Source organism: Phyllobates terribilis, unplaced genomic scaffold (assembly GCF_046119375.1).
Source record: "Phyllobates terribilis strain yellow unplaced genomic scaffold, ASM4611937v1 Scaffold_9__5_contigs__length_417890890, whole genome shotgun sequence".
In the NCBI taxonomy this organism is placed as follows: Eukaryota; Metazoa; Chordata; class Amphibia; order Anura; family Dendrobatidae; genus Phyllobates; species Phyllobates terribilis.
Window position 1 is genome coordinate 366523891 of NW_027362769.1, and position 17644 is coordinate 366541534.

Genomic DNA, 17644 nt, shown 5'->3' on the forward strand with positions numbered 1-17644 from the left:
GAGGTCGGGGCAGCGGTGGATAAAAAGCGACTGAGGAGACAGAACCGGCATCACAAGAGAGTATATTTCTTTCTGTGCTTTCCACTTTTTGGAGAAGATTACAGCGATGTCTGGACGCGGCAAACAAGGAGGCAAAGTCCGTGCTAAGGCAAAGACCCGCTCATCTCGGGCAGGACTCCAGTTCCCAGTCGGCCGTGTGCACAGGCTTCTCCGCAAGGGCAATTATGCCGAGAGAGTCGGCGCCGGCGCTCCGGTCTATCTGGCCGCTCCGGTCTATCTGGCCGCTGTGCTGGAGTATCTGACTGCTGAGATCCTGGAAAAGGGCTTTTATCCCGGGCAGGGAAGCACAAGGGGAGAGCGGAGCTCCACTCGGGATCAGCTAGAAGCAGGCGGGGCCTGTGCTCAGTGTCAGCGTCAGCCAATAGATGCTCAGGATGATGCAGCTCAGCAGCCAATCAGTGCGCAGTAAGCCTGTACATATAACAGGCGCCTCCAGCTCCGGCCTCAGTGTTTTGTTGTAGTTCCGCAGCACACGATGGCAGAGACCGCACCAGCCGCCGCTCCCCCTCCCGCGGAACCGGCCGCCAAATCCAAGAAGCAGCCGAAGAAATCCGCCGCCGGGGGCGTCAAAAAAAGCAAGAAGCCCTCCGGTCCCAGCGTCTCCGATCTGATCGTGAAAGCCGTGTCCGCCTCTAAGGAGCGCAGTGGGGTGTCTCTGGCCGCCCTGAAGAAGGCTCTGTCCGCCGGAGGATACGATGTAGGGAAGAACATTCGTGTAATCACCTTCCAGATCACAGTGTATTCTCCATTGGATATGGGACCACTGGAATGAGAATCAATCAGCTGCTCAGTGATTATGTTATTTATACGGTTCCTTTTTTATTTGACCAATCTGAGCTGTTGTCATTATCTTCTACAGGAAGAATTCTGTTCCCAATTGATATCAGTACTGTCGTGCCATTATCGTTTGCAGGGAGAGACCCTCTGTAAGCCAGACTGAGGGGATTCCCGGCTTATGAGCTGGTGTCAGTATCGGAGCAGTGCTGCTGACCGCGGCTTCCTCCCTGCACTGTCCTTAGAAGAGGCAATAATCCTGGCTGCCACAATCCTCCTCAAATCACCGCACCCCAAGAGCAATTCTATCTGAAGTGACAAGCCCATCCTAGAAATGTCAGAGCTCAGTCAGGATCCTATAGATTAGCCGACGGGAGCAGCCAGAATGTCCCATGTAGATTGTACAGAATGCAAGGGATGATGAGGGGAGTAGTAAGGTGCGGAAATGACCCTTCCTGGACATTAGTGAATAGCATGTTACGAATATGCTGGTATGATGGAAGTGGGGGTTAATCACTGTCAGTGCCGTTACAGGTATATTCAACAGTGATCTGAAGCTTCTATATGAAGTGTAGATCACTTGCAGCTGGTGTCGTGTCTGCCCTTTTATTTATAGACTGTTTCTGAAACATTTCTCATCACAGGTAAAACATATATATTAGAAGCTGCGGAAACTGCACAATGAGCGGGAAATTCAAACTCCCCAACAGTTCTGTGTTCAGCCAATGAGCAGAGGAAGGAGGAGCTAATGTAGATTCTGTAAGACCCGCCCTGGAAACGCGTCATCTCTGCAGTCTTCCCTCCGGTCCACCAGACGCTATATAATAGAAGAGTCCGTGCGGTTTAGTCACAGTTTTCTGCTGACTATTTGGAAGATGTCTGGTCGCGGTAAAGGAGGGAAAGGTCTCGGGAAGGGCGGTGCCAAGCGGCACAGGAAGGTGCTCCGTGATAACATCCAGGGCATCACCAAGCCTGCCATCCGCCGTCTCGCTCGCAGAGGAGGCGTCAAGCGCATCTCCGGCCTCATCTATGAAGAGACTCGCGGTGTCCTGAAAGTCTTCCTGGAGAACGTGATCCGTGACGCCGTCACCTACACCGAGCACGCCAAGAGGAAGACCGTCACCGCTATGGACGTGGTGTACGCGCTCAAGCGCCAGGGCCGCACTCTCTACGGCTTCGGAGGTTAATTGTGTTCTCTGCTCCATCCTGACAACCCAAAGGCTCTTTTCAGAGCCACCACATCTTCTAGATGAGAGGCTACAATCTCCTGTTGTGGAATAATTCTGTGCTTCTGTGAATGCCAGTGCAAGCTTTATACGCTGTTCATAAAGAATTAATGTTCACTCGTTTTTCAGAGCGAACTCAGAATACTGGCACTGACGGGTTAACAGTTTCTTGTGGTTGGAACGATTTCTAGTCAATGACCGATTACGTCCTATACAGAAATCTGTAGATCTCCCGAGTTATGGAAGCAGTATCCGCTTTCTGTAATACAAGGTACATTCCTGCTCCCATCAGTAGCGATGTTCCAAGTGTTGCTTGGAGAAAACCTTGAATGATGGTGAAGATTGTTCACCCGAAAATAATTAATAATGGAGCCCACCCTCCTCTACGATCACTGTGATTGGGGTAAGCGGCTCTGCGCCGTACAGTGGGGTAGAACTTCCCCCAGACCAGATTGCGATCTCCCTACAAGCAGAGGAGCCGGTAATATGACAAAAGACAAAGAACGATTGAGCGGGAAATTCAAAACCACCAACGGATCTGTGATCAGCCAATGACTGACAGACATCCTCAGGCACCGATCAATACCGGATACAAGTATTTCTTCCACCGTTTAACTCTTTAGTAGCCGTGTGTCTGCTGATCCCCACTCCACACTTACACATGCTTTACAGAAGCGGTGTCTTCCCCAGACCCGGCGGCGATCAGGCTCCTGGTAGAACCTGTGAGACTTCTCCTTAGTCTGTGATCAGATCGGCGCGAACACCACAGGGAATCAATGTAGATTAGTGGGTGAATGAGGAGCCTCCTGGATGTGTAGATGGAGCGGAGGATTGAATGGGGCTCGTAGAACCCACTCCCAAAATAAGTCAGATTTTTAAAAGTTAGCTTTTCTAGAATTAGGACCTCGTCATCCTCAGGTGATCGGGGCAGATCTAAGCTCTTTCCTCATACATCCGGAGGTCCAGCAAGTTGTCTTTGTGCAAGATTGTAAACAGTTTAGCGAGGAAGGCTGTCAATTGTATGACTTACCTTATTAGCAGCCGCATTGTATGTATGAAAAACTGGCTTCTCACGGGCCAGGACCCATGTTCACCCTTCCCCTCTTCAGTATAAACTAGATCACTGTCCAGCATGAGTAAATCAACCGCTGCGCTATAACAGGAGCAACATGTACGAGGACCAAGCTAGGAGTCCTCTGCAGCAAATCATACAGTGGAGCAAAGATCGTGTACACAGATAGATCTATATACCGTCTGGTACACAGGTGTCAGCAGACCCTAGTGTGGACCATCGCCTGCTATCAGCGGTGCCGGCTCTTATGAGGAGGATGTGGTGGCTCTTAGAAGAGCCTTTGGTTGTTCGGACAGATGTGGAGGAGCGGCGCTCACTTGCTCTTGCTCGCCTTGCTGCTCTCGGTCTTCTTGGGCAGCAGCACGGCCTGGATGTTGGGCAGGACGCCTCCCTGGGCAATGGTCACCCCACCCAGCAGCCTGTTGAGCTCCTCGTCATTGCGCACCGCCAGCTGCAGGTGACGGGGGATGATGCGGGTCTTCTTGTTGTCCCGGGCAGCATTGCCGGCCAATTCCAGGATCTTAGCAGTCAGATACTCCAGCACAGCGGCCAGATAGACCGGAGCGCCGGCGCCGACTCTCTCGGCATAATTGCCCTTGCGGAGAAGCCTGTGCACACGGCCGACTGGGAACTGGAGTCCTGCCCGGGATGAGCGGGTCTTTGCCTTAGCACGGACTTTGCCTCCTTGTTTGCCGCTGACAGGAGCCCATAGATTCTCCTGCCTCCAATAATATATACCTGACATGAGCCCATACATATCAGACTCTCGCCGACCGTGGAAACCTTCAAAAGGAACCTGAAGACCCACCTCTTCCGACAAGCCTACAACCTGCAGTAAACACCACTGCACGACCAGCTCTACCCTCACCTACTGTATCCTCACCCATCCCTCGTAGACTGTGAGCCCTCGCGGGCAGGGTCCTCGCTCCTCCTGTACCAGTCGCTGACTCGTTTTGTTAAGATTATGTAAATGCTTTTGTTATGTATATCCCTATCACATGTAAAGCGCCATGGAATAAATGGCGCTATAATAATAAATAATAATAATAATAATAATAATACATTCTGCTGCCTCCAATAATATATACCTGACAGGAGCCCATAGATTCTGCTGCCTCCAATAATATATACCTGACAGGAGCCCATAGATTCTGCTGCCTCCAATAATATATACCTGACAGGAGCCCATAGATTCTGCTGCCTCCAATAATATATACCTGACAGGAGCCCATAGATTCTGCTGCCTGCAATAATATATACCTGATAGGAGCCCATACATTCTCCTGCCTCCAATAGTATATACCTGACAGGACCCATAGATTCTGCTGCCTCCAATAATATATACCCGACAGGAGCCCATAGATTCTGCTGCCTCCAATAATATATACCTGACAGGAGCCCTTAGATGGCAGGTGGCGCTATTAACATAGTAACATAGTTTGTAAAGCCGAATAAAGACTTGCGTCCATCAAGTTCGACCTGTTAGTTCTGTAATTGCTAAAGTTGATCCAGAGGAGGGCAAAAACCCCAAATGATTTGGCCAATCTTCACCTGAGGAAAAATTCCCTCCCGACTCTGAAACCAGCAGTCAGAATAAATCCCTGTATCAACCTACTATTTTATTTTATTTTTAAGTATATGCTGAAATCTGCCTGGTATCTAGAAAAGCATCCAGTCCCCGCTTGAACTGGTGTAGTGAATCCGACATTACCGTCTCCTCACTCAGTGAATTCCATAGTCTCACTGCTCTTACCGTAAAGAACCCCTTCCTATGCTGGTGCTGAAACCTTTTCTCTTCCAGTCTTAGTGAGTGCCCTCTTGTTACCGTAATATCCCTCCTTTTGAACAAATCTCGGGCAAGATCTCTATACTGTCCCCTAACATATTTGTACACATTTATTATGTCCCCCCTCAACCTTCTCTTTTCCAGGCTGAATAGTCCTAGTTTTGCCAACCTCTCTGGGTATTGCAGTCCCTCCATTCCCTTTATTAATTTTGTTGCCCTCCTTTGTACCTTTTCAAGCTCATTTATATCCTTTCTATATATTGGGGCCCATAACTGAGCACAGTATTCCAAGTTTGGTTTGACCAGTGCTTTGTACAGTGGAAGAACAATGTTCTCATCCTTTGCAGCTATACCTCTTCTGATACATCCCATTACCCTGTTTGCCCTTACAGTAGCGGCCTGACTTTGGGCACTCCAATTTAGTTTGCTATCAACCAAGATGCCCAAGTCCTTCTCCATCTCTGAATTCCCCAATGATTTCCCATTCAGTGAGTACTGGTGACTTCCATTTTTCCTTCCCATATGTATGACCTTACATTTCTCCTCGTTAAACCTCATTTGCCATTTAATGCTCCACCTACCCAGCTTATCCAAATCCCTCTGTAGGTCTGCACTATCCTCTTTTGTATTAATTGTTTTACATAACTTTGTGTCATCTGCAAATATTGACATTTTACTATTTATCCCGTTGACTATGTCGTTAATAAAGATATTAAATAACATTGGGCCTAGTACAGACCCCTGTGGTACCCCACTAGTGACGCTTACCCAATCTGAGTATATTCCATTTATAACCACCCTCTGCCTTCTATCCTTTAGCCAGTTCGCTACCCACTTGCAGACATTTTCCCCCAGCCCCATCATTCTCATTTTGTATACCAACCTATTATGTGGCACGCTATCGAACGCTTTTGAGAAGTCGAGATACACGACATCCACTGGTTCCCCCTGATCTACTCGAGAGCTAACCTCCTCGTAGAAGTCAATCAGGTTTGTTTGGCAGGAGCGATTCCTCATGAATCCATGTTGGTTCGGGATTAAAAGATTATTAGCATCAAGATGCTCCGTAATTGCCTCTTTAATGAAGCTTTCAAAAATTTTGCCCACAACGGACGTCAGACTCACCGGCCGATAGTTTCCGGCGTCACTTTTCGCTCCCTTTTTGAATATTGGCACTACATTCGCCTATCGCCAATCAAGTGGTACAGACCCAGTCTCAACAGAGTCCTTAAATATAAGATATAACGGTCTGTCTATCACATTACTTATTTCCCTCAGTACCCGTGGGTGTATGCCATCAGGTCCTGGTGATTTGTTTATTTTAATGTTACTGAGGCGTTTCTGTACCTCAACTTGGGTTAGATTAGTCATACTTAGTGGAGGATTAAGCTTGTCACTTCTCATTTCTCCTGTTAGTTCTATTTCCTTTGTGAAAGTTGTCGAAAAAAAATTATTTAATAGATTAGCTTTATCCTCATCTTTCTCTATGATTTTGCCTTCCTCACTTTTTATCGGTCCAATATTATCCGATTTAATCCTTTTACTATTTCTATACGTAAAGAACAGTTTGGGATTTGATCTACTTTCCCTAGCAATACGTCTCTCTGTTTCCTCCTTCGCTATTTTTATTTGTTTTTTTACAGGTTCTCGTTTTTTCCTTGTAACACATTAGTGCCTCCTTACTGTTTTCCTGTTTTAATCTCTTGAATGCCTCTTTTTTGCTATTTAACGCCCCTTTTACGTTCTTGTTCAACCATATTGGTTTCCTCTTATTTCTGGCCCTTTTATTCCCATACGGTATATACCTCTCGCACTGAGAATTCAGAATTCTTTTGAAGGTTTCCCATTTACTATTCGTATTCCTTTGATTAAGAACTTTGTCCCAGTCTATAAGTTGAAGGCTTTCTTTCAGCTGATCAAACTTCGCCCTCCTAAAGTTTAATGTTTTTGTTGTTCCCTTATTGATAACCCTACTGAAGGGCATTTTGAAGTCGATAATATTATGGTCGCTATTACCTATGTGCCCCCCTTTCTGTACCTCAGTTATTCTATCAGGCCTATTAGTCAATATTAAGTCCAACACGGCCTTCCCTCTCGTTGGTTCCTGCACTTGTTGGGAGAGATAATTATCCTTAATATTTGTCAAGAACCTTTTACCTTTCTGAGATCTACAGGTTTCTGTTTCCCAGTCAATATCCGGGTAGTTGAAATCCCCCATTACAATCACTTCATTATGTTTTGCTACTTTGTCTATTTGTCCTAATAGCAGATTCTCATTCTCCTCTGTTATATTGGGTGGCTTATAGCAGACCCCCAGTAATATTTTATTATTATTTTTAGTTCCCTCTATCTCTACCCACATGGACTCGACCCCCTCTTCTCCCTCTCCTATATCTTCCCTTAGTCTGGGTTTTAGACATGACTTTACATATAAGCAGACTCCTCCGCCTTTCCCCTGTTTCCGGTCCCTTCTAAATAAACTATAATCTAATAAATTTACCGCCCAGTCGTAGCTATCGTCTAGCCAAGTCTCTGTTATACCTACGATGTCATACCTCTCCTCCGATATAAGCGCCTGCAGCTCATCCGCCTTATTGGTCAGGCTTCTTGCGTTGGTCAGCATGCAAGATAAAACTTTGGGGTTATTTAGCATCCTATTCTTCTCTAACGATCTAACTGTACAATCCCCACCCCCCTCTCCACCCTCATTATATTCACTTCTCCCCTTCCCCCTTGCTTGCCTCACATCCCACCTATTTCCTTGGTTCCCCCCCCCCCCCGTCTCTAGTTTAAAAACTCCTCCAACCTATTAGCCATCTTCTTCCCCAGCACCGCTGCACCCTCCCCATTGAGGTGCAGCCCGTCCCTACGGTAGAGCCTGTAGCCGACCGCGAAGTCGGCCCAGTTCTCCATGAACCCAAACCCTTCTGCCTTGCACCAACTCTTTAGCCACTTATTCACCTCCCTAACTTCCCGTTGGCGCTCCTGTGTGGCTCGCGGGATTGGTAGTATTTCTGAGAAAACTACCTTGGAGGTCCTTGCCCTAAGCTTCCTACCTAGGTCCCTGAAATCATTTTTAAGGACCCTCCATCTACCACTCACTTTGTCATTGGTGCCGATGTGGACCATGACCGCTGGGTCTTCGCCAGCCCCACCCAGTAACCTGTCAACCCGATCCGCGATGTGCCGGACTCGAGCGCCAGGGAGGCAGCACACTGTTCGGCGATCCCGGTCTTTGTGACAGATTACCCTGTCTGTCCCCCTAATAATAGAGTCACCCACTACCAGAACCTGTCTTGCCTGCCCTACACTTCCCCACTCCCCCGGCGGTCAGAGGATCTGTCGTGCTCCAATAATGCCGGTTCTGAACCAGCCTTCCTATACTTCTTCCCTCTATCCCTCCTAACTGTTATCCAGCTCCCTGCCTGTTCAGCCTGCACTTCCCCTCTATGCTCCACCCCCAGTATTGACCCATTGAGTGTCTGCTCGGTGAGCAGCAAACTCCGTTCCATGTTGTCGATGCTCCTCAGTACCGCTATCTGAGCACTTAGATCCAGAATTTGGGCTTCCAAGTGCACGATATGCTCACATCTCTCGCAGCAGTATGGATCCTCGAGCGGTTGCTCACGGAATGCATACATTGCGCAAGATGTACACTGCACGGCTCCGGCCAACATGGACGTCATTCTAAATATGGGGATACAGTCAGTATATATATACAAGTACAAAACACAATTATTTATATATAGGTGTATGGATGGGGATAAATTAGGGATGTGCAAGTGTATCAATTAGATATCGGCGGGGGATCAGTTAAGTATCAAGTATGGACGGGGGAATCAGATAAGTAGGTCAGTTGGATTAATTAAGTAAAAAGTAAAGTAAAGAAAGAATGAAATACAGTCAACAATTCAGTCCTAAGTCCTCCCTTCCAAACTCCCAGAATCCAAAGTCACTGAAAAACAAGTCACACACTTACTTTCGTTCGCACTGACGCTCCGGACACACGCAGCTCGTTCACACTCGCAAACTGAGAGATTTAAAGAGTTTTTTTTTTTCTTCCTTTTCCAGCAATGTACCCTTCACCTCAATGCACTTCCAAAGGACTTGATGTCCAACCAGCTGCCCCTTATAAACCCTTAATTATGACCCCTTCCCCTTAATTAACCCCTTGTGAGTAAATCTACACCTCAGGATTTTATTGCAATGTAGTTAACCCTTAAATACACAGGTAGTTACCTAAGAAACTAAAACTGTAGTGAGAAAATAGGTTTAAAAATGCCCAATAAATCTAAACAGGTAGAAAAGCACTCAGCAGGTCACAATGCAGCACTCACCGCAATTCACACAAGTATTTTCTGCAGGATTCCCAAATACCTCTTCACTGAAAAACAAGTCACACACTTACTTTCGTTCGCACTTACGCTCCGGACACACGCAGCTCGTTCACACTCGCAAACTAAGAGATTTAAAGAGTTTTTTTTTTTTTTTCTTCCTTTTCCAGCAATGTACCCTCCACCTCAATGCACTTCCAAAGCTGATTAACGCTTTCTAGACCGATAGTGCGAAAACTATGATTGAGTTCCTTCACAGCTCTGATCCTCAGTAATTTTGAGCGAGTTGTCCTGTGTTCAGTGGCTTTTTACTCAACCACTTGCTCCCCAGAACAGATATTCTGGGGTCTCCTTTATATATATTTATCTGTGTCACAGAAGAGAAGATCTCACAACTTTCTAGCCTTTTCTTACTAATTTTCCTCCTTCCGAAGTCCTAGATTCCTCTTTCATTGCCCCCATAAAGTATGACACCCCATAAAAGTGTACCCCAAACACAGTATGACACCCACAAGGGGAATGACTCCACATGCACAGTATAATGAAGCTATTGTACCCCACCTCAAATCCCAAGGCAAAGTTTGGTGACCCCAACACAGTATGATCCCCCAATTGTGACCGCCACACAGCCCTCCATACAGCATAATGGGCTTACATACAGTATAATAGCCCCTACACAGCCCTCCAAACAGTATGATGGACCCCACACAAACCTTCACACCATATAATTGCTTTCATACAGTATAATCGCCCCCCACATAGGCCTCAAAATATTTAATGGCCCCATCTAGCCTTCCATATAGTATAATATGCCCTCCATAATCCTCCATATAGTATAATGAACTTCCCATGGTCCTCCATAGAATATAATGCACTTCCCTTAGTCCTCCATACAGTATATTACACAGCCCATAGGGTAAAATGCAGCCCCCATATAGTATAATGCACCCCACAGTCCTGCAATATTATGGGCACCACGTACTCACTGATTTTAAAATACTGTATATTTTAAAAAACCGACCTGAGTATAAGCCGAGGCCCCTAATTTTACCACAAAAAACTGGGAAAACGTATTGACTCGAGTATGCATGCCCCCCTCATCCCCCAATCCTGATATGCGTGGCCTCCTTATCCCCCAATTTTGGTATGCGCAGCCACCTCATTCCCTAATCCTGGTATGCATGGCCTCCTTATCCCCCAATCCTGATATGTATGACCCCCTCATACCCCCATCCTGGTATGTGTGGCCTCATTATCTCCCAATCCTGGTATGCGTGGTCCCAGTTATCTCACCGGAGATGTTTATGTGTTTGGTTGGGGGATGAGTCGCATTGTGAAGCTGGCGCCTTATCAGAGCTCTTCCCTCCATTACCTGCAGCAGCGTCACAGCTGCACACAGGGTCAGACACGATATTACACAGGTGATTGCAATCAGCCCCCTATGTGGATCATCTACTGATGTGGATACGAGTTCATCCCCCAATACACTGCACATTCGGGGCGTACTTATATTACAGGTCAGGGAGGTGGCAGTCAGCGGAGGCCATCGCCTGTGTTACCCTTCTGGGCTCTCAGCAGCTCCAGGTCGTCCCCACATCGTACAATCCGCTTCCTGTACGATGGATATTGTAGTAAAGATCCCTGTGATGGTGACAAGAGCCGGGAATAGGAGGAACGAGCTCCCGCAGCAGTTTTATCTTCCCGGATACACAGTGATGCGCAGATCGGGAGGACGGCGGCGATGATCCCGGGACCTCCTCTCGGCTCTTTCGCGGCATCTCTGCTGGTGACAGCTACAAACGGTCAGTGGAGATGATGGAGAAGAGGAAGCGACGGAGAAAGTGCGCTCTGCTGTCCGGTGTTAGCCGGTAAAGGGCTTTTATCCCGGGCAGGGAAGCACAAGAGGAAAGCGGAGCTCCACTCGGGATCAGCTAGAAGGAGGCGGGGCCTGTGCTCAGTGTCAGCGTCAGCCAATAGATGCTCAGGATGATGCAGCTCAGCAGCCAATCAGTGCGCAGTAAGCCTGTACATATAACAGGCGCCTCCAGGTCCGGCCTCAGTGTTTTGTTTCCTATCAGGAGATATTTGTGTTCTAGTTCCGCAGCACACGATGGCAGAGACCGCACCAGCCGTCACTCCCCCTCCCGCAGAACCGGCCGCCAAATCCAAGAAGCAGCCGAAGAAATCCGCCGCCGGGGGCTCCAAGAAAAGCAAGAAACCCTCCGGTCCCAGCGTCTCCGATCTGATCGTGAAAGCCGTGTCCGCCTCTAAGGAGCGCAGTGGGGTGTCTCTGGCCGCCCTGAAGAAGGCTCTGTCTGCCGGAGGATACGATGTAGAGAAGAACAACAGCCGCCTGAAGCTGGCCGTCAAGTCTCTGGTCATCAAGGGCGCCCTCCTCCAGGTGAAGGGCAGCGGCGCCTCCGGGTCCTTCAAGCTGAACAAGAAGCAGCAGGAGACTAAGGACAAAGCGGCCAGGAAGAAGTCAGCAGCTGCAGCCAAGCCCAAGAAGCCTGCTGCAGCCAAGCCCAAGAAGCCTGCTGCAGCCAAGAAAGCCGCCAAGTCTCCGAAGAAGCCCAAGAAGGCTCCGACCGCGGCCAAGAAGAGCCCGAAAAAGACCAAGAAGCCCGCAGCAGCAGCCAAGAGGGCGGCCAAGAGCCCCAAGAAGCCAAAGGCCGCTCCGAAGCCCAAGAAGGTGACGAAGAGTCCGGCTAAGAAAGTGGCCAAACCCAAAGCTGCCAAGAATCCTGCTAAGAAGGCAGCTAAAGCCAAGAAGCCCGCAGCTAAGAAATAAGCCAAAGCCGCCCTGTTAATTACCCCACAAAGGCTCTTTTCAGAGCCACCACCTTGTTCCCTGCAGAGCTGTATGATCAGTGCCATCATCTTGTCCCCTTCAGAGCTGTATGATCAGTGCCACCACCTTGTCCCCTTCAGAGCTGTATCATCAGTGCCACCACCTTGTCCCCTTCAGAGCTGTATGATCAGAGCCACCACCTTGTCCCTGGCAGAGCTGTATGATCAGTGCCATCACCTTGTCCCCGGCAGAGCTGTATGATCAGTGCCATCACCTTGTCCCCGGCAGAGCTGTATGATCAGTGCCACCACCTTGTGCCCGGCAGAGCTGTATGATCAGTGCCACCACCTTGTCCCCTGCAGAGCTGTATGATCAGTGCCACCACCTTGTCCCCTTCAGAGCTGTATGATCAGTGCCACCACCTTGTCCCCTTCAGAGCTGTATGATCAGAGCCACCACCTTGTCCCTGGCAAAGCTGTATGATCAGTGCCACCACCTTGTCCCCGGCAGAGCTGTATGATCAGTGCCATCATCTTGTCCCCGGCAGAGCTGTATGATCAATGCCATCATCTTGTCCCCGGCAGAGCTGTATGATCAGTGCCATCATCTTGTCCCCGGCAGAGCTGTATGATCAGTGCCCGTATATCCTGCCTCTTCTAGATTATAGTGTGTACAGGGAGCGGCTCCAGTGTTATAATGAATAAGCTTTTCCCCACATCTCCACATAGAGCTGCGCTGTGTCCCGATCACACCAGTGCAGGTGACCGATCAGTGTAATCAATGGAGGGAAGGGGCCGATGTCCTACAGAAATCTACATCATCCTAATCAATCACCACTTGTAACCTGCATCTTTATTAGTGAAAGGATTAGTGTGCGGTTATTACTTCGATGTGAGAATTGGAGAACCAGTGATTTGACTGATGATAGATTAGAGCCTGTACAGCTCCGTGTACTGGTGACATAGAACAGTGACGACTGCGGCTCTTGCTGTAGAAGCCGCATGTAGACATGGTGTGACCCTGTGCCAGTATCCGCAGCCAGAAAAGAGTGTGAACAGAGACCCTGCCCCTCTTTATGAGGGCGGGATTACTGGGTGTTGGGTTGATTTCGTGAATAATGATTGGTCGCAGACATCACACGTGTTTTGGCGGCTCATGTTAATTTATGAACTAGCCAATAGAGTTGTAGGGAGCGTGTTCACATGACGCGCTAACAGGAGCAGAGGAGTATAAATATCCCGCTCTCTCCGCTCCTCTCATCACTTCTGTTCTCCTCTATACAGAGTTATGGCCAGAACTAAGCAGACCGCTCGTAAATCCACCGGAGGGAAAGCTCCCCGCAAGCAGCTGGCCACTAAGGCCGCCAGGAAAAGCGCTCCCGCCACTGGCGGAGTGAAGAAGCCTCACCGCTACCGGCCAGGGACAGTCGCTCTCCGTGAGATCCGCCGTTACCAGAAGTCCACCGAGCTGCTGATCCGTAAGCTTCCCTTCCAGCGCCTGGTGAGAGAAATCGCCCAGGACTTCAAGACCGATCTCCGCTTCCAGAGCTCGGCCGTCATGGCGCTGCAGGAGGCCAGCGAGGCTTATCTGGTGGGGCTGTTTGAGGACACAAATCTGTGCGCGATCCACGCTAAGAGGGTCACCATCATGCCCAAAGACATCCAGCTGGCCCGCCGGATCCGTGGGGAGAGAGCTTAGATCCGTCCTGCACGTCTGACTATAACACAAAGGCTCTTTTCAGAGCCACCAAATCCTCCATAATATCGAGCTAATCCCTCACATCAGCTTCTCTGCCCTGATTATTGAATAATATCTTTATATAATCTATTAGGAGTCTGTACGGTGTTGTGAAGAAATCTAGAAAAAATGCGCAGATTTCTTGGTGTATATGATGCGATCATTATAGGACGTCCATTATCCAGCGCTATCTCCTGTGAACACTCGCTGACTCCTATCAGCAGCACGGGTCTGATCCTGAAAACGCATCAGGATTAAGAGACTAATATCCTCTGCAGCTCTGTAGTAGGTTTATCTAGATAATATTAACCTACATTTTATAAAATCCCCACCTCCTTCTTTCAAAGTTCTCTGTAAACTGCAGTATCTCGTTTCTTTATATTCCCGGCACTCGGAATATTGCTGGTGTGATGGAGTCACCATTGTTAGAATCAGTTCTGCACTTTGTGTTTATAGAAAGCGGATACTGTTCCCTGGATCCTGGAAAATGATAGAAATTCCTGTATGGAACCAAGAGACCATTGATCGCTCAACACAAGCAAATTTCCTGATATCCGACAGTCCTGAAACTACGTGATACAGAAGGACAGAAAAAGCCTTCAGCCCCTGAGCGGGAACTTCCTATTCGGTAACTACTAACATTAGCTCCTCCCCTTCCTCTGCTGATTGGCTGAACACAGGACGTTAGGGAGTTTGAATTTCCCGCTCCTTGGAGTTTCCGCAGCTTCTACATGTAATTGTGTTACTACTTCTGCTGTGAAGAGAAGTGTCCGGTCTATAGATAAAACTCCACTGACCACATTCATGTAATCACCTTCCAGATCACAGTGTATTCTCCATTGGATATGGGACCACTGGAATGAGAATCAATCAGCTGCTCAGTGATTTTGTTATTTATACGGTTCCTTTTTTATTTGACCTGAGCTGTTGTCATTATCTTCTACATGAAAATAACAAATGTTCTCTAAATGCAAATCTTCATATGAAGAAACAAGTGATATCTGAGTTTTATGATCTCTGACAATTACAATACAAGTGTTATTAGGAGAAAGTAAATATTGTCATTTCTGATGAGCGGAAAATCCCAGTGGTGGCAAAATATTAAGTTTTATAATTCTGTTCCCAATTGATAACAGTACTGTCCTGCCATTATCGTTTGCAGGAAGAGACCCTCTGTAAGCCAAACTGAGGGGATTCCCGGCTTATGAGCTGGTGTCAGTATCGGAGCAGTGCTGCTGACCGCGGCTTCCTCCCTGCACTGTCCTTAGAAGAGGCAATAATCCTGGCTGCCACAATCCTCCTCAAATCACCGCACCCCAAGAGCAATTCTATCAGAAGTGACAAGCCCATCTTAGAAATGTTAGAGCTCAGTCAGGATCCTATAGATTAGTCGACGGGAGCAGCCAGAATGTCCCATGTAGATTGTACAGAATGCACGGGATGATGAGGGGAGTAGTAAGGTGCGGAAATGACCCTTCCTGGACATTAGTGAATAGCATGTTACGAATATGCTGGTATGATGGAAGTGGGGGTTAATCACTGTCAGTGCCGTTACAGGTATATTCAGCAGTGATCTGATGTTTCTATATGAAGTGTAGATCACTTGCAGCTGGTGTCGTGTCTGCCCTTTTATTTACAGACTGTTTTTGAAACATTTCTCATCACAGGTAAAACATATATAATTAGAAGCTGCGGAAACTGCACAACGAGCGAGAAATTCAAACTCCCCAACAGTTCTGTGTTCAGCCAATCAGCAGAGGAAGGAGGAGCTAATTTCGATTCTGTAAGACCCGCCCTGGAAACGCGTCATCTCTGCAGTCTTCTCTCTGGTCCACCTATACGCTATATAATAGAAGAGTCCGTGCGGGTTAGTCATAGTTTCCTGCTGACTATTTGGAAGATGTCTGGTCGCGGTAAAGGAGGGAAAGGTCTCGGGAAGGGCGGTGCCAAGCGGCACAGGAAGGTGCTCCGTGATAACATCCAGGGCATCACCAAGCCTGCCATCCGCCGTCTTGCTCGCAGAGGAGGCGTCAAGCGCATCTCCGGCCTCATCTATGAAGAGACTCGCGGTGTCCTGAAAGTCTTCCTGGAGAACGTGATCCGTGACGCCGTCACCTACACCGAGCACGCCAAGAGGAAGACCGTCACCGCTATGGACGTGGTGTACGCGCTCAAGCGCCAGGGCCGCACTCTCTACGGCTTCGGAGGTTAATTGTATTCTCTGCTCCATCCTGACAACCCAAAGGCTCTTTTCAGAGCCACCACATCTTCTAGATGAGAGGCTACAATCTCTTGTTGGAGTAACAATCCCTGTGCTTGTGTGAATGCCAGTACAAGCTTTATACGCTGTTCATGAGTTAAAAATATTCACTCATTGATAACTGAGGATACTTGCACTGAAGGGATGAGTTTGTTGTGGTTGGAGTGATGTATAGTATTTGACGGGCTGATTGCGTTCCTTACAGCAATCTGTAGATATCCCGAGTTATGGAAGCAGTATCAGCTTTCTTTAATACAAGATACGCAACTGCTCCCATCAGTAGTGATGTTCCGAGTGCTGCTTACAGAATGGAAACATAAGATCCTGTGATTGAGGACGGGGCTTGTATCAGGCTCAGTGTATATGGAGGCCGCTGAAGGTTCATGACCTCACAAATGATTAGTGGAGAACCATCCTCTTTTCGATAAGAACCATTACCGTGTTCGGGGAAAGCTGCTCTGCGCTGTATTCTCAGAGGGGTAGAGCTGTGCTCAGACCGCATTGCTCAGATTGCGATCTCCGCTACAAGCAGAGGGGCGGGTAATAATCCGACGCACAAAGAAAGATTGCGCGGGAAACTCAAAACCACCAATTACAGACATCTCAGCAGGCGCCAACCAATACCAGATACAAGTGTTTTCTCCACCGTTTAACTCTCTATTAGCCGGGTCACTAAAATTAGTATCTGCGCTACAAAATATAGCAGGATCAACCTATTTAATGATTTACATTTCCGATCTATAGCAAATCATACAGTAGAACATAGAATAGATCGTGTTGTTCTCTCTATATAGTGTGGACCATCGCCTGCTATCAGCGGTGCCGGCTCTGATGAGGAGGATGTGGTGGCTCTTAGAAGAGCCTTTGGTTGTTCGGACAGATGTGGAGGAGCGGCGCTCACTTGCTCTTGCTCGCTTTGCTGCTCTCGGTCTTCTTGGGCAGCAGCACGGCCTGGATGTTGGGCAGGACGCCTCCCTGGGCAATGGTCACCCCACCCAGCAGCCTGTTGAGCTCCTCGTCATTGCGCACCGCCAGCTGCAGGTGACGGGGGATGATGCGGGTCTTCTTGTTGTCCCGGGCGGCATTGCCGGCCAATTCCAGGATCTCAGCAGTCAGATACTCCAGCACAGCGGCCAGATAGACCGGAGCGCCGGCGCCGACTCTCTCGGCATAATTGCCCTTGCGGAGAAGCCTGTGCACACGGCCGACTGGGAACTGGAGTCCTGCCCGGGATGAGCGGGTCTTTGCCTTAGCACGGACTTTGCCTCCTTGTTTGCCGCGTCCAGACATCGCTGTAATCTTATCCAAAATCAATCTCCAATAATGCCGTTTCTGTCTCCCTTTTATCCGCCGCTGCCCCGACCTCCTACCTTATCATTGGATGGATCTGAAGCCGCCAATGGAGAGCAGACGTGTGGAAACACCAATAAGACGCAGCGGGCGCAGCTTACACAGGTCACCTGACTTTTTGTCCATGAGTTTGAAGTTCCCGCTCAGTGGCTGATGGCTTTTCTGTTCTTTGTCCCCATATAACACGAGGTTCTATGACCGACTTATATTGGTCGTTTACATCCCATACAGGAGTCTGGAGATTTTAGTTGAGC

General features: G+C 48.3%; 3 protein-coding genes across 3 annotated transcripts; 2 read left to right on the forward strand and 1 right to left on the reverse strand.

Annotated features, from left to right (window-relative positions):
- The first annotated feature begins 1708 nt into the window (after positions 1-1708).
- LOC141161403 (uncharacterized) lies at positions 1709-15992 on the forward strand. Its single transcript, XM_073646214.1, has 4 exons — positions 1709-2016; positions 3429-3768; positions 13327-13681; positions 15681-15992. The coding sequence occupies exons 1-4, from the start codon at positions 1710-1712 to the stop codon at positions 15990-15992; spliced, it is 1314 nt and encodes a 437-aa protein (XP_073502315.1). The 5' UTR covers position 1709.
- LOC141161166 (histone H1.11R-like) lies at positions 11318-12043 on the forward strand. Its single transcript, XM_073645935.1, has one exon. It carries the CDS (start codon positions 11363-11365, stop codon positions 12041-12043), a length of 681 nt encoding a protein of 226 aa, XP_073502036.1. The 5' UTR covers positions 11318-11362.
- Positions 15993-16937: 945 nt separating the features above from the next.
- LOC141161167 (histone H2A type 1-like) lies at positions 16938-17330 on the reverse strand. The gene has a single exon (XM_073645936.1). The coding sequence runs from the start codon at positions 17328-17330 to the stop codon at positions 16938-16940; it is 393 nt and encodes a 130-aa protein (XP_073502037.1).
- Between the last annotated feature and the right edge of the window lie 314 nt (positions 17331-17644).

Coding starts and splice junctions, on each gene's coding strand:
- LOC141161403 (XM_073646214.1), top strand. CDS start 1,710: ATGTCTGGTCGCGGTAAAGGAGGGAAAGGTCTCGGGAAGGGCGGTGCC. Junction 3,769..13,326: donor ACGGCCGACTGGGAACTGGA/GTCCTGCCCGGG, acceptor TCCTCTATACAG/AGTTATGGCCAGAACTAAGC. Junction 13,682..15,680: donor GCGCGATCCACGCTAAGAGG/GTCACCATCATG, acceptor ACTATTTGGAAG/ATGTCTGGTCGCGGTAAAGG.
- LOC141161166 (XM_073645935.1), top strand. CDS start 11,363: ATGGCAGAGACCGCACCAGCCGTCACTCCCCCTCCCGCAGAACCGGCC.
- LOC141161167 (XM_073645936.1), bottom strand. CDS start 17,330: ATGTCTGGACGCGGCAAACAAGGAGGCAAAGTCCGTGCTAAGGCAAAG.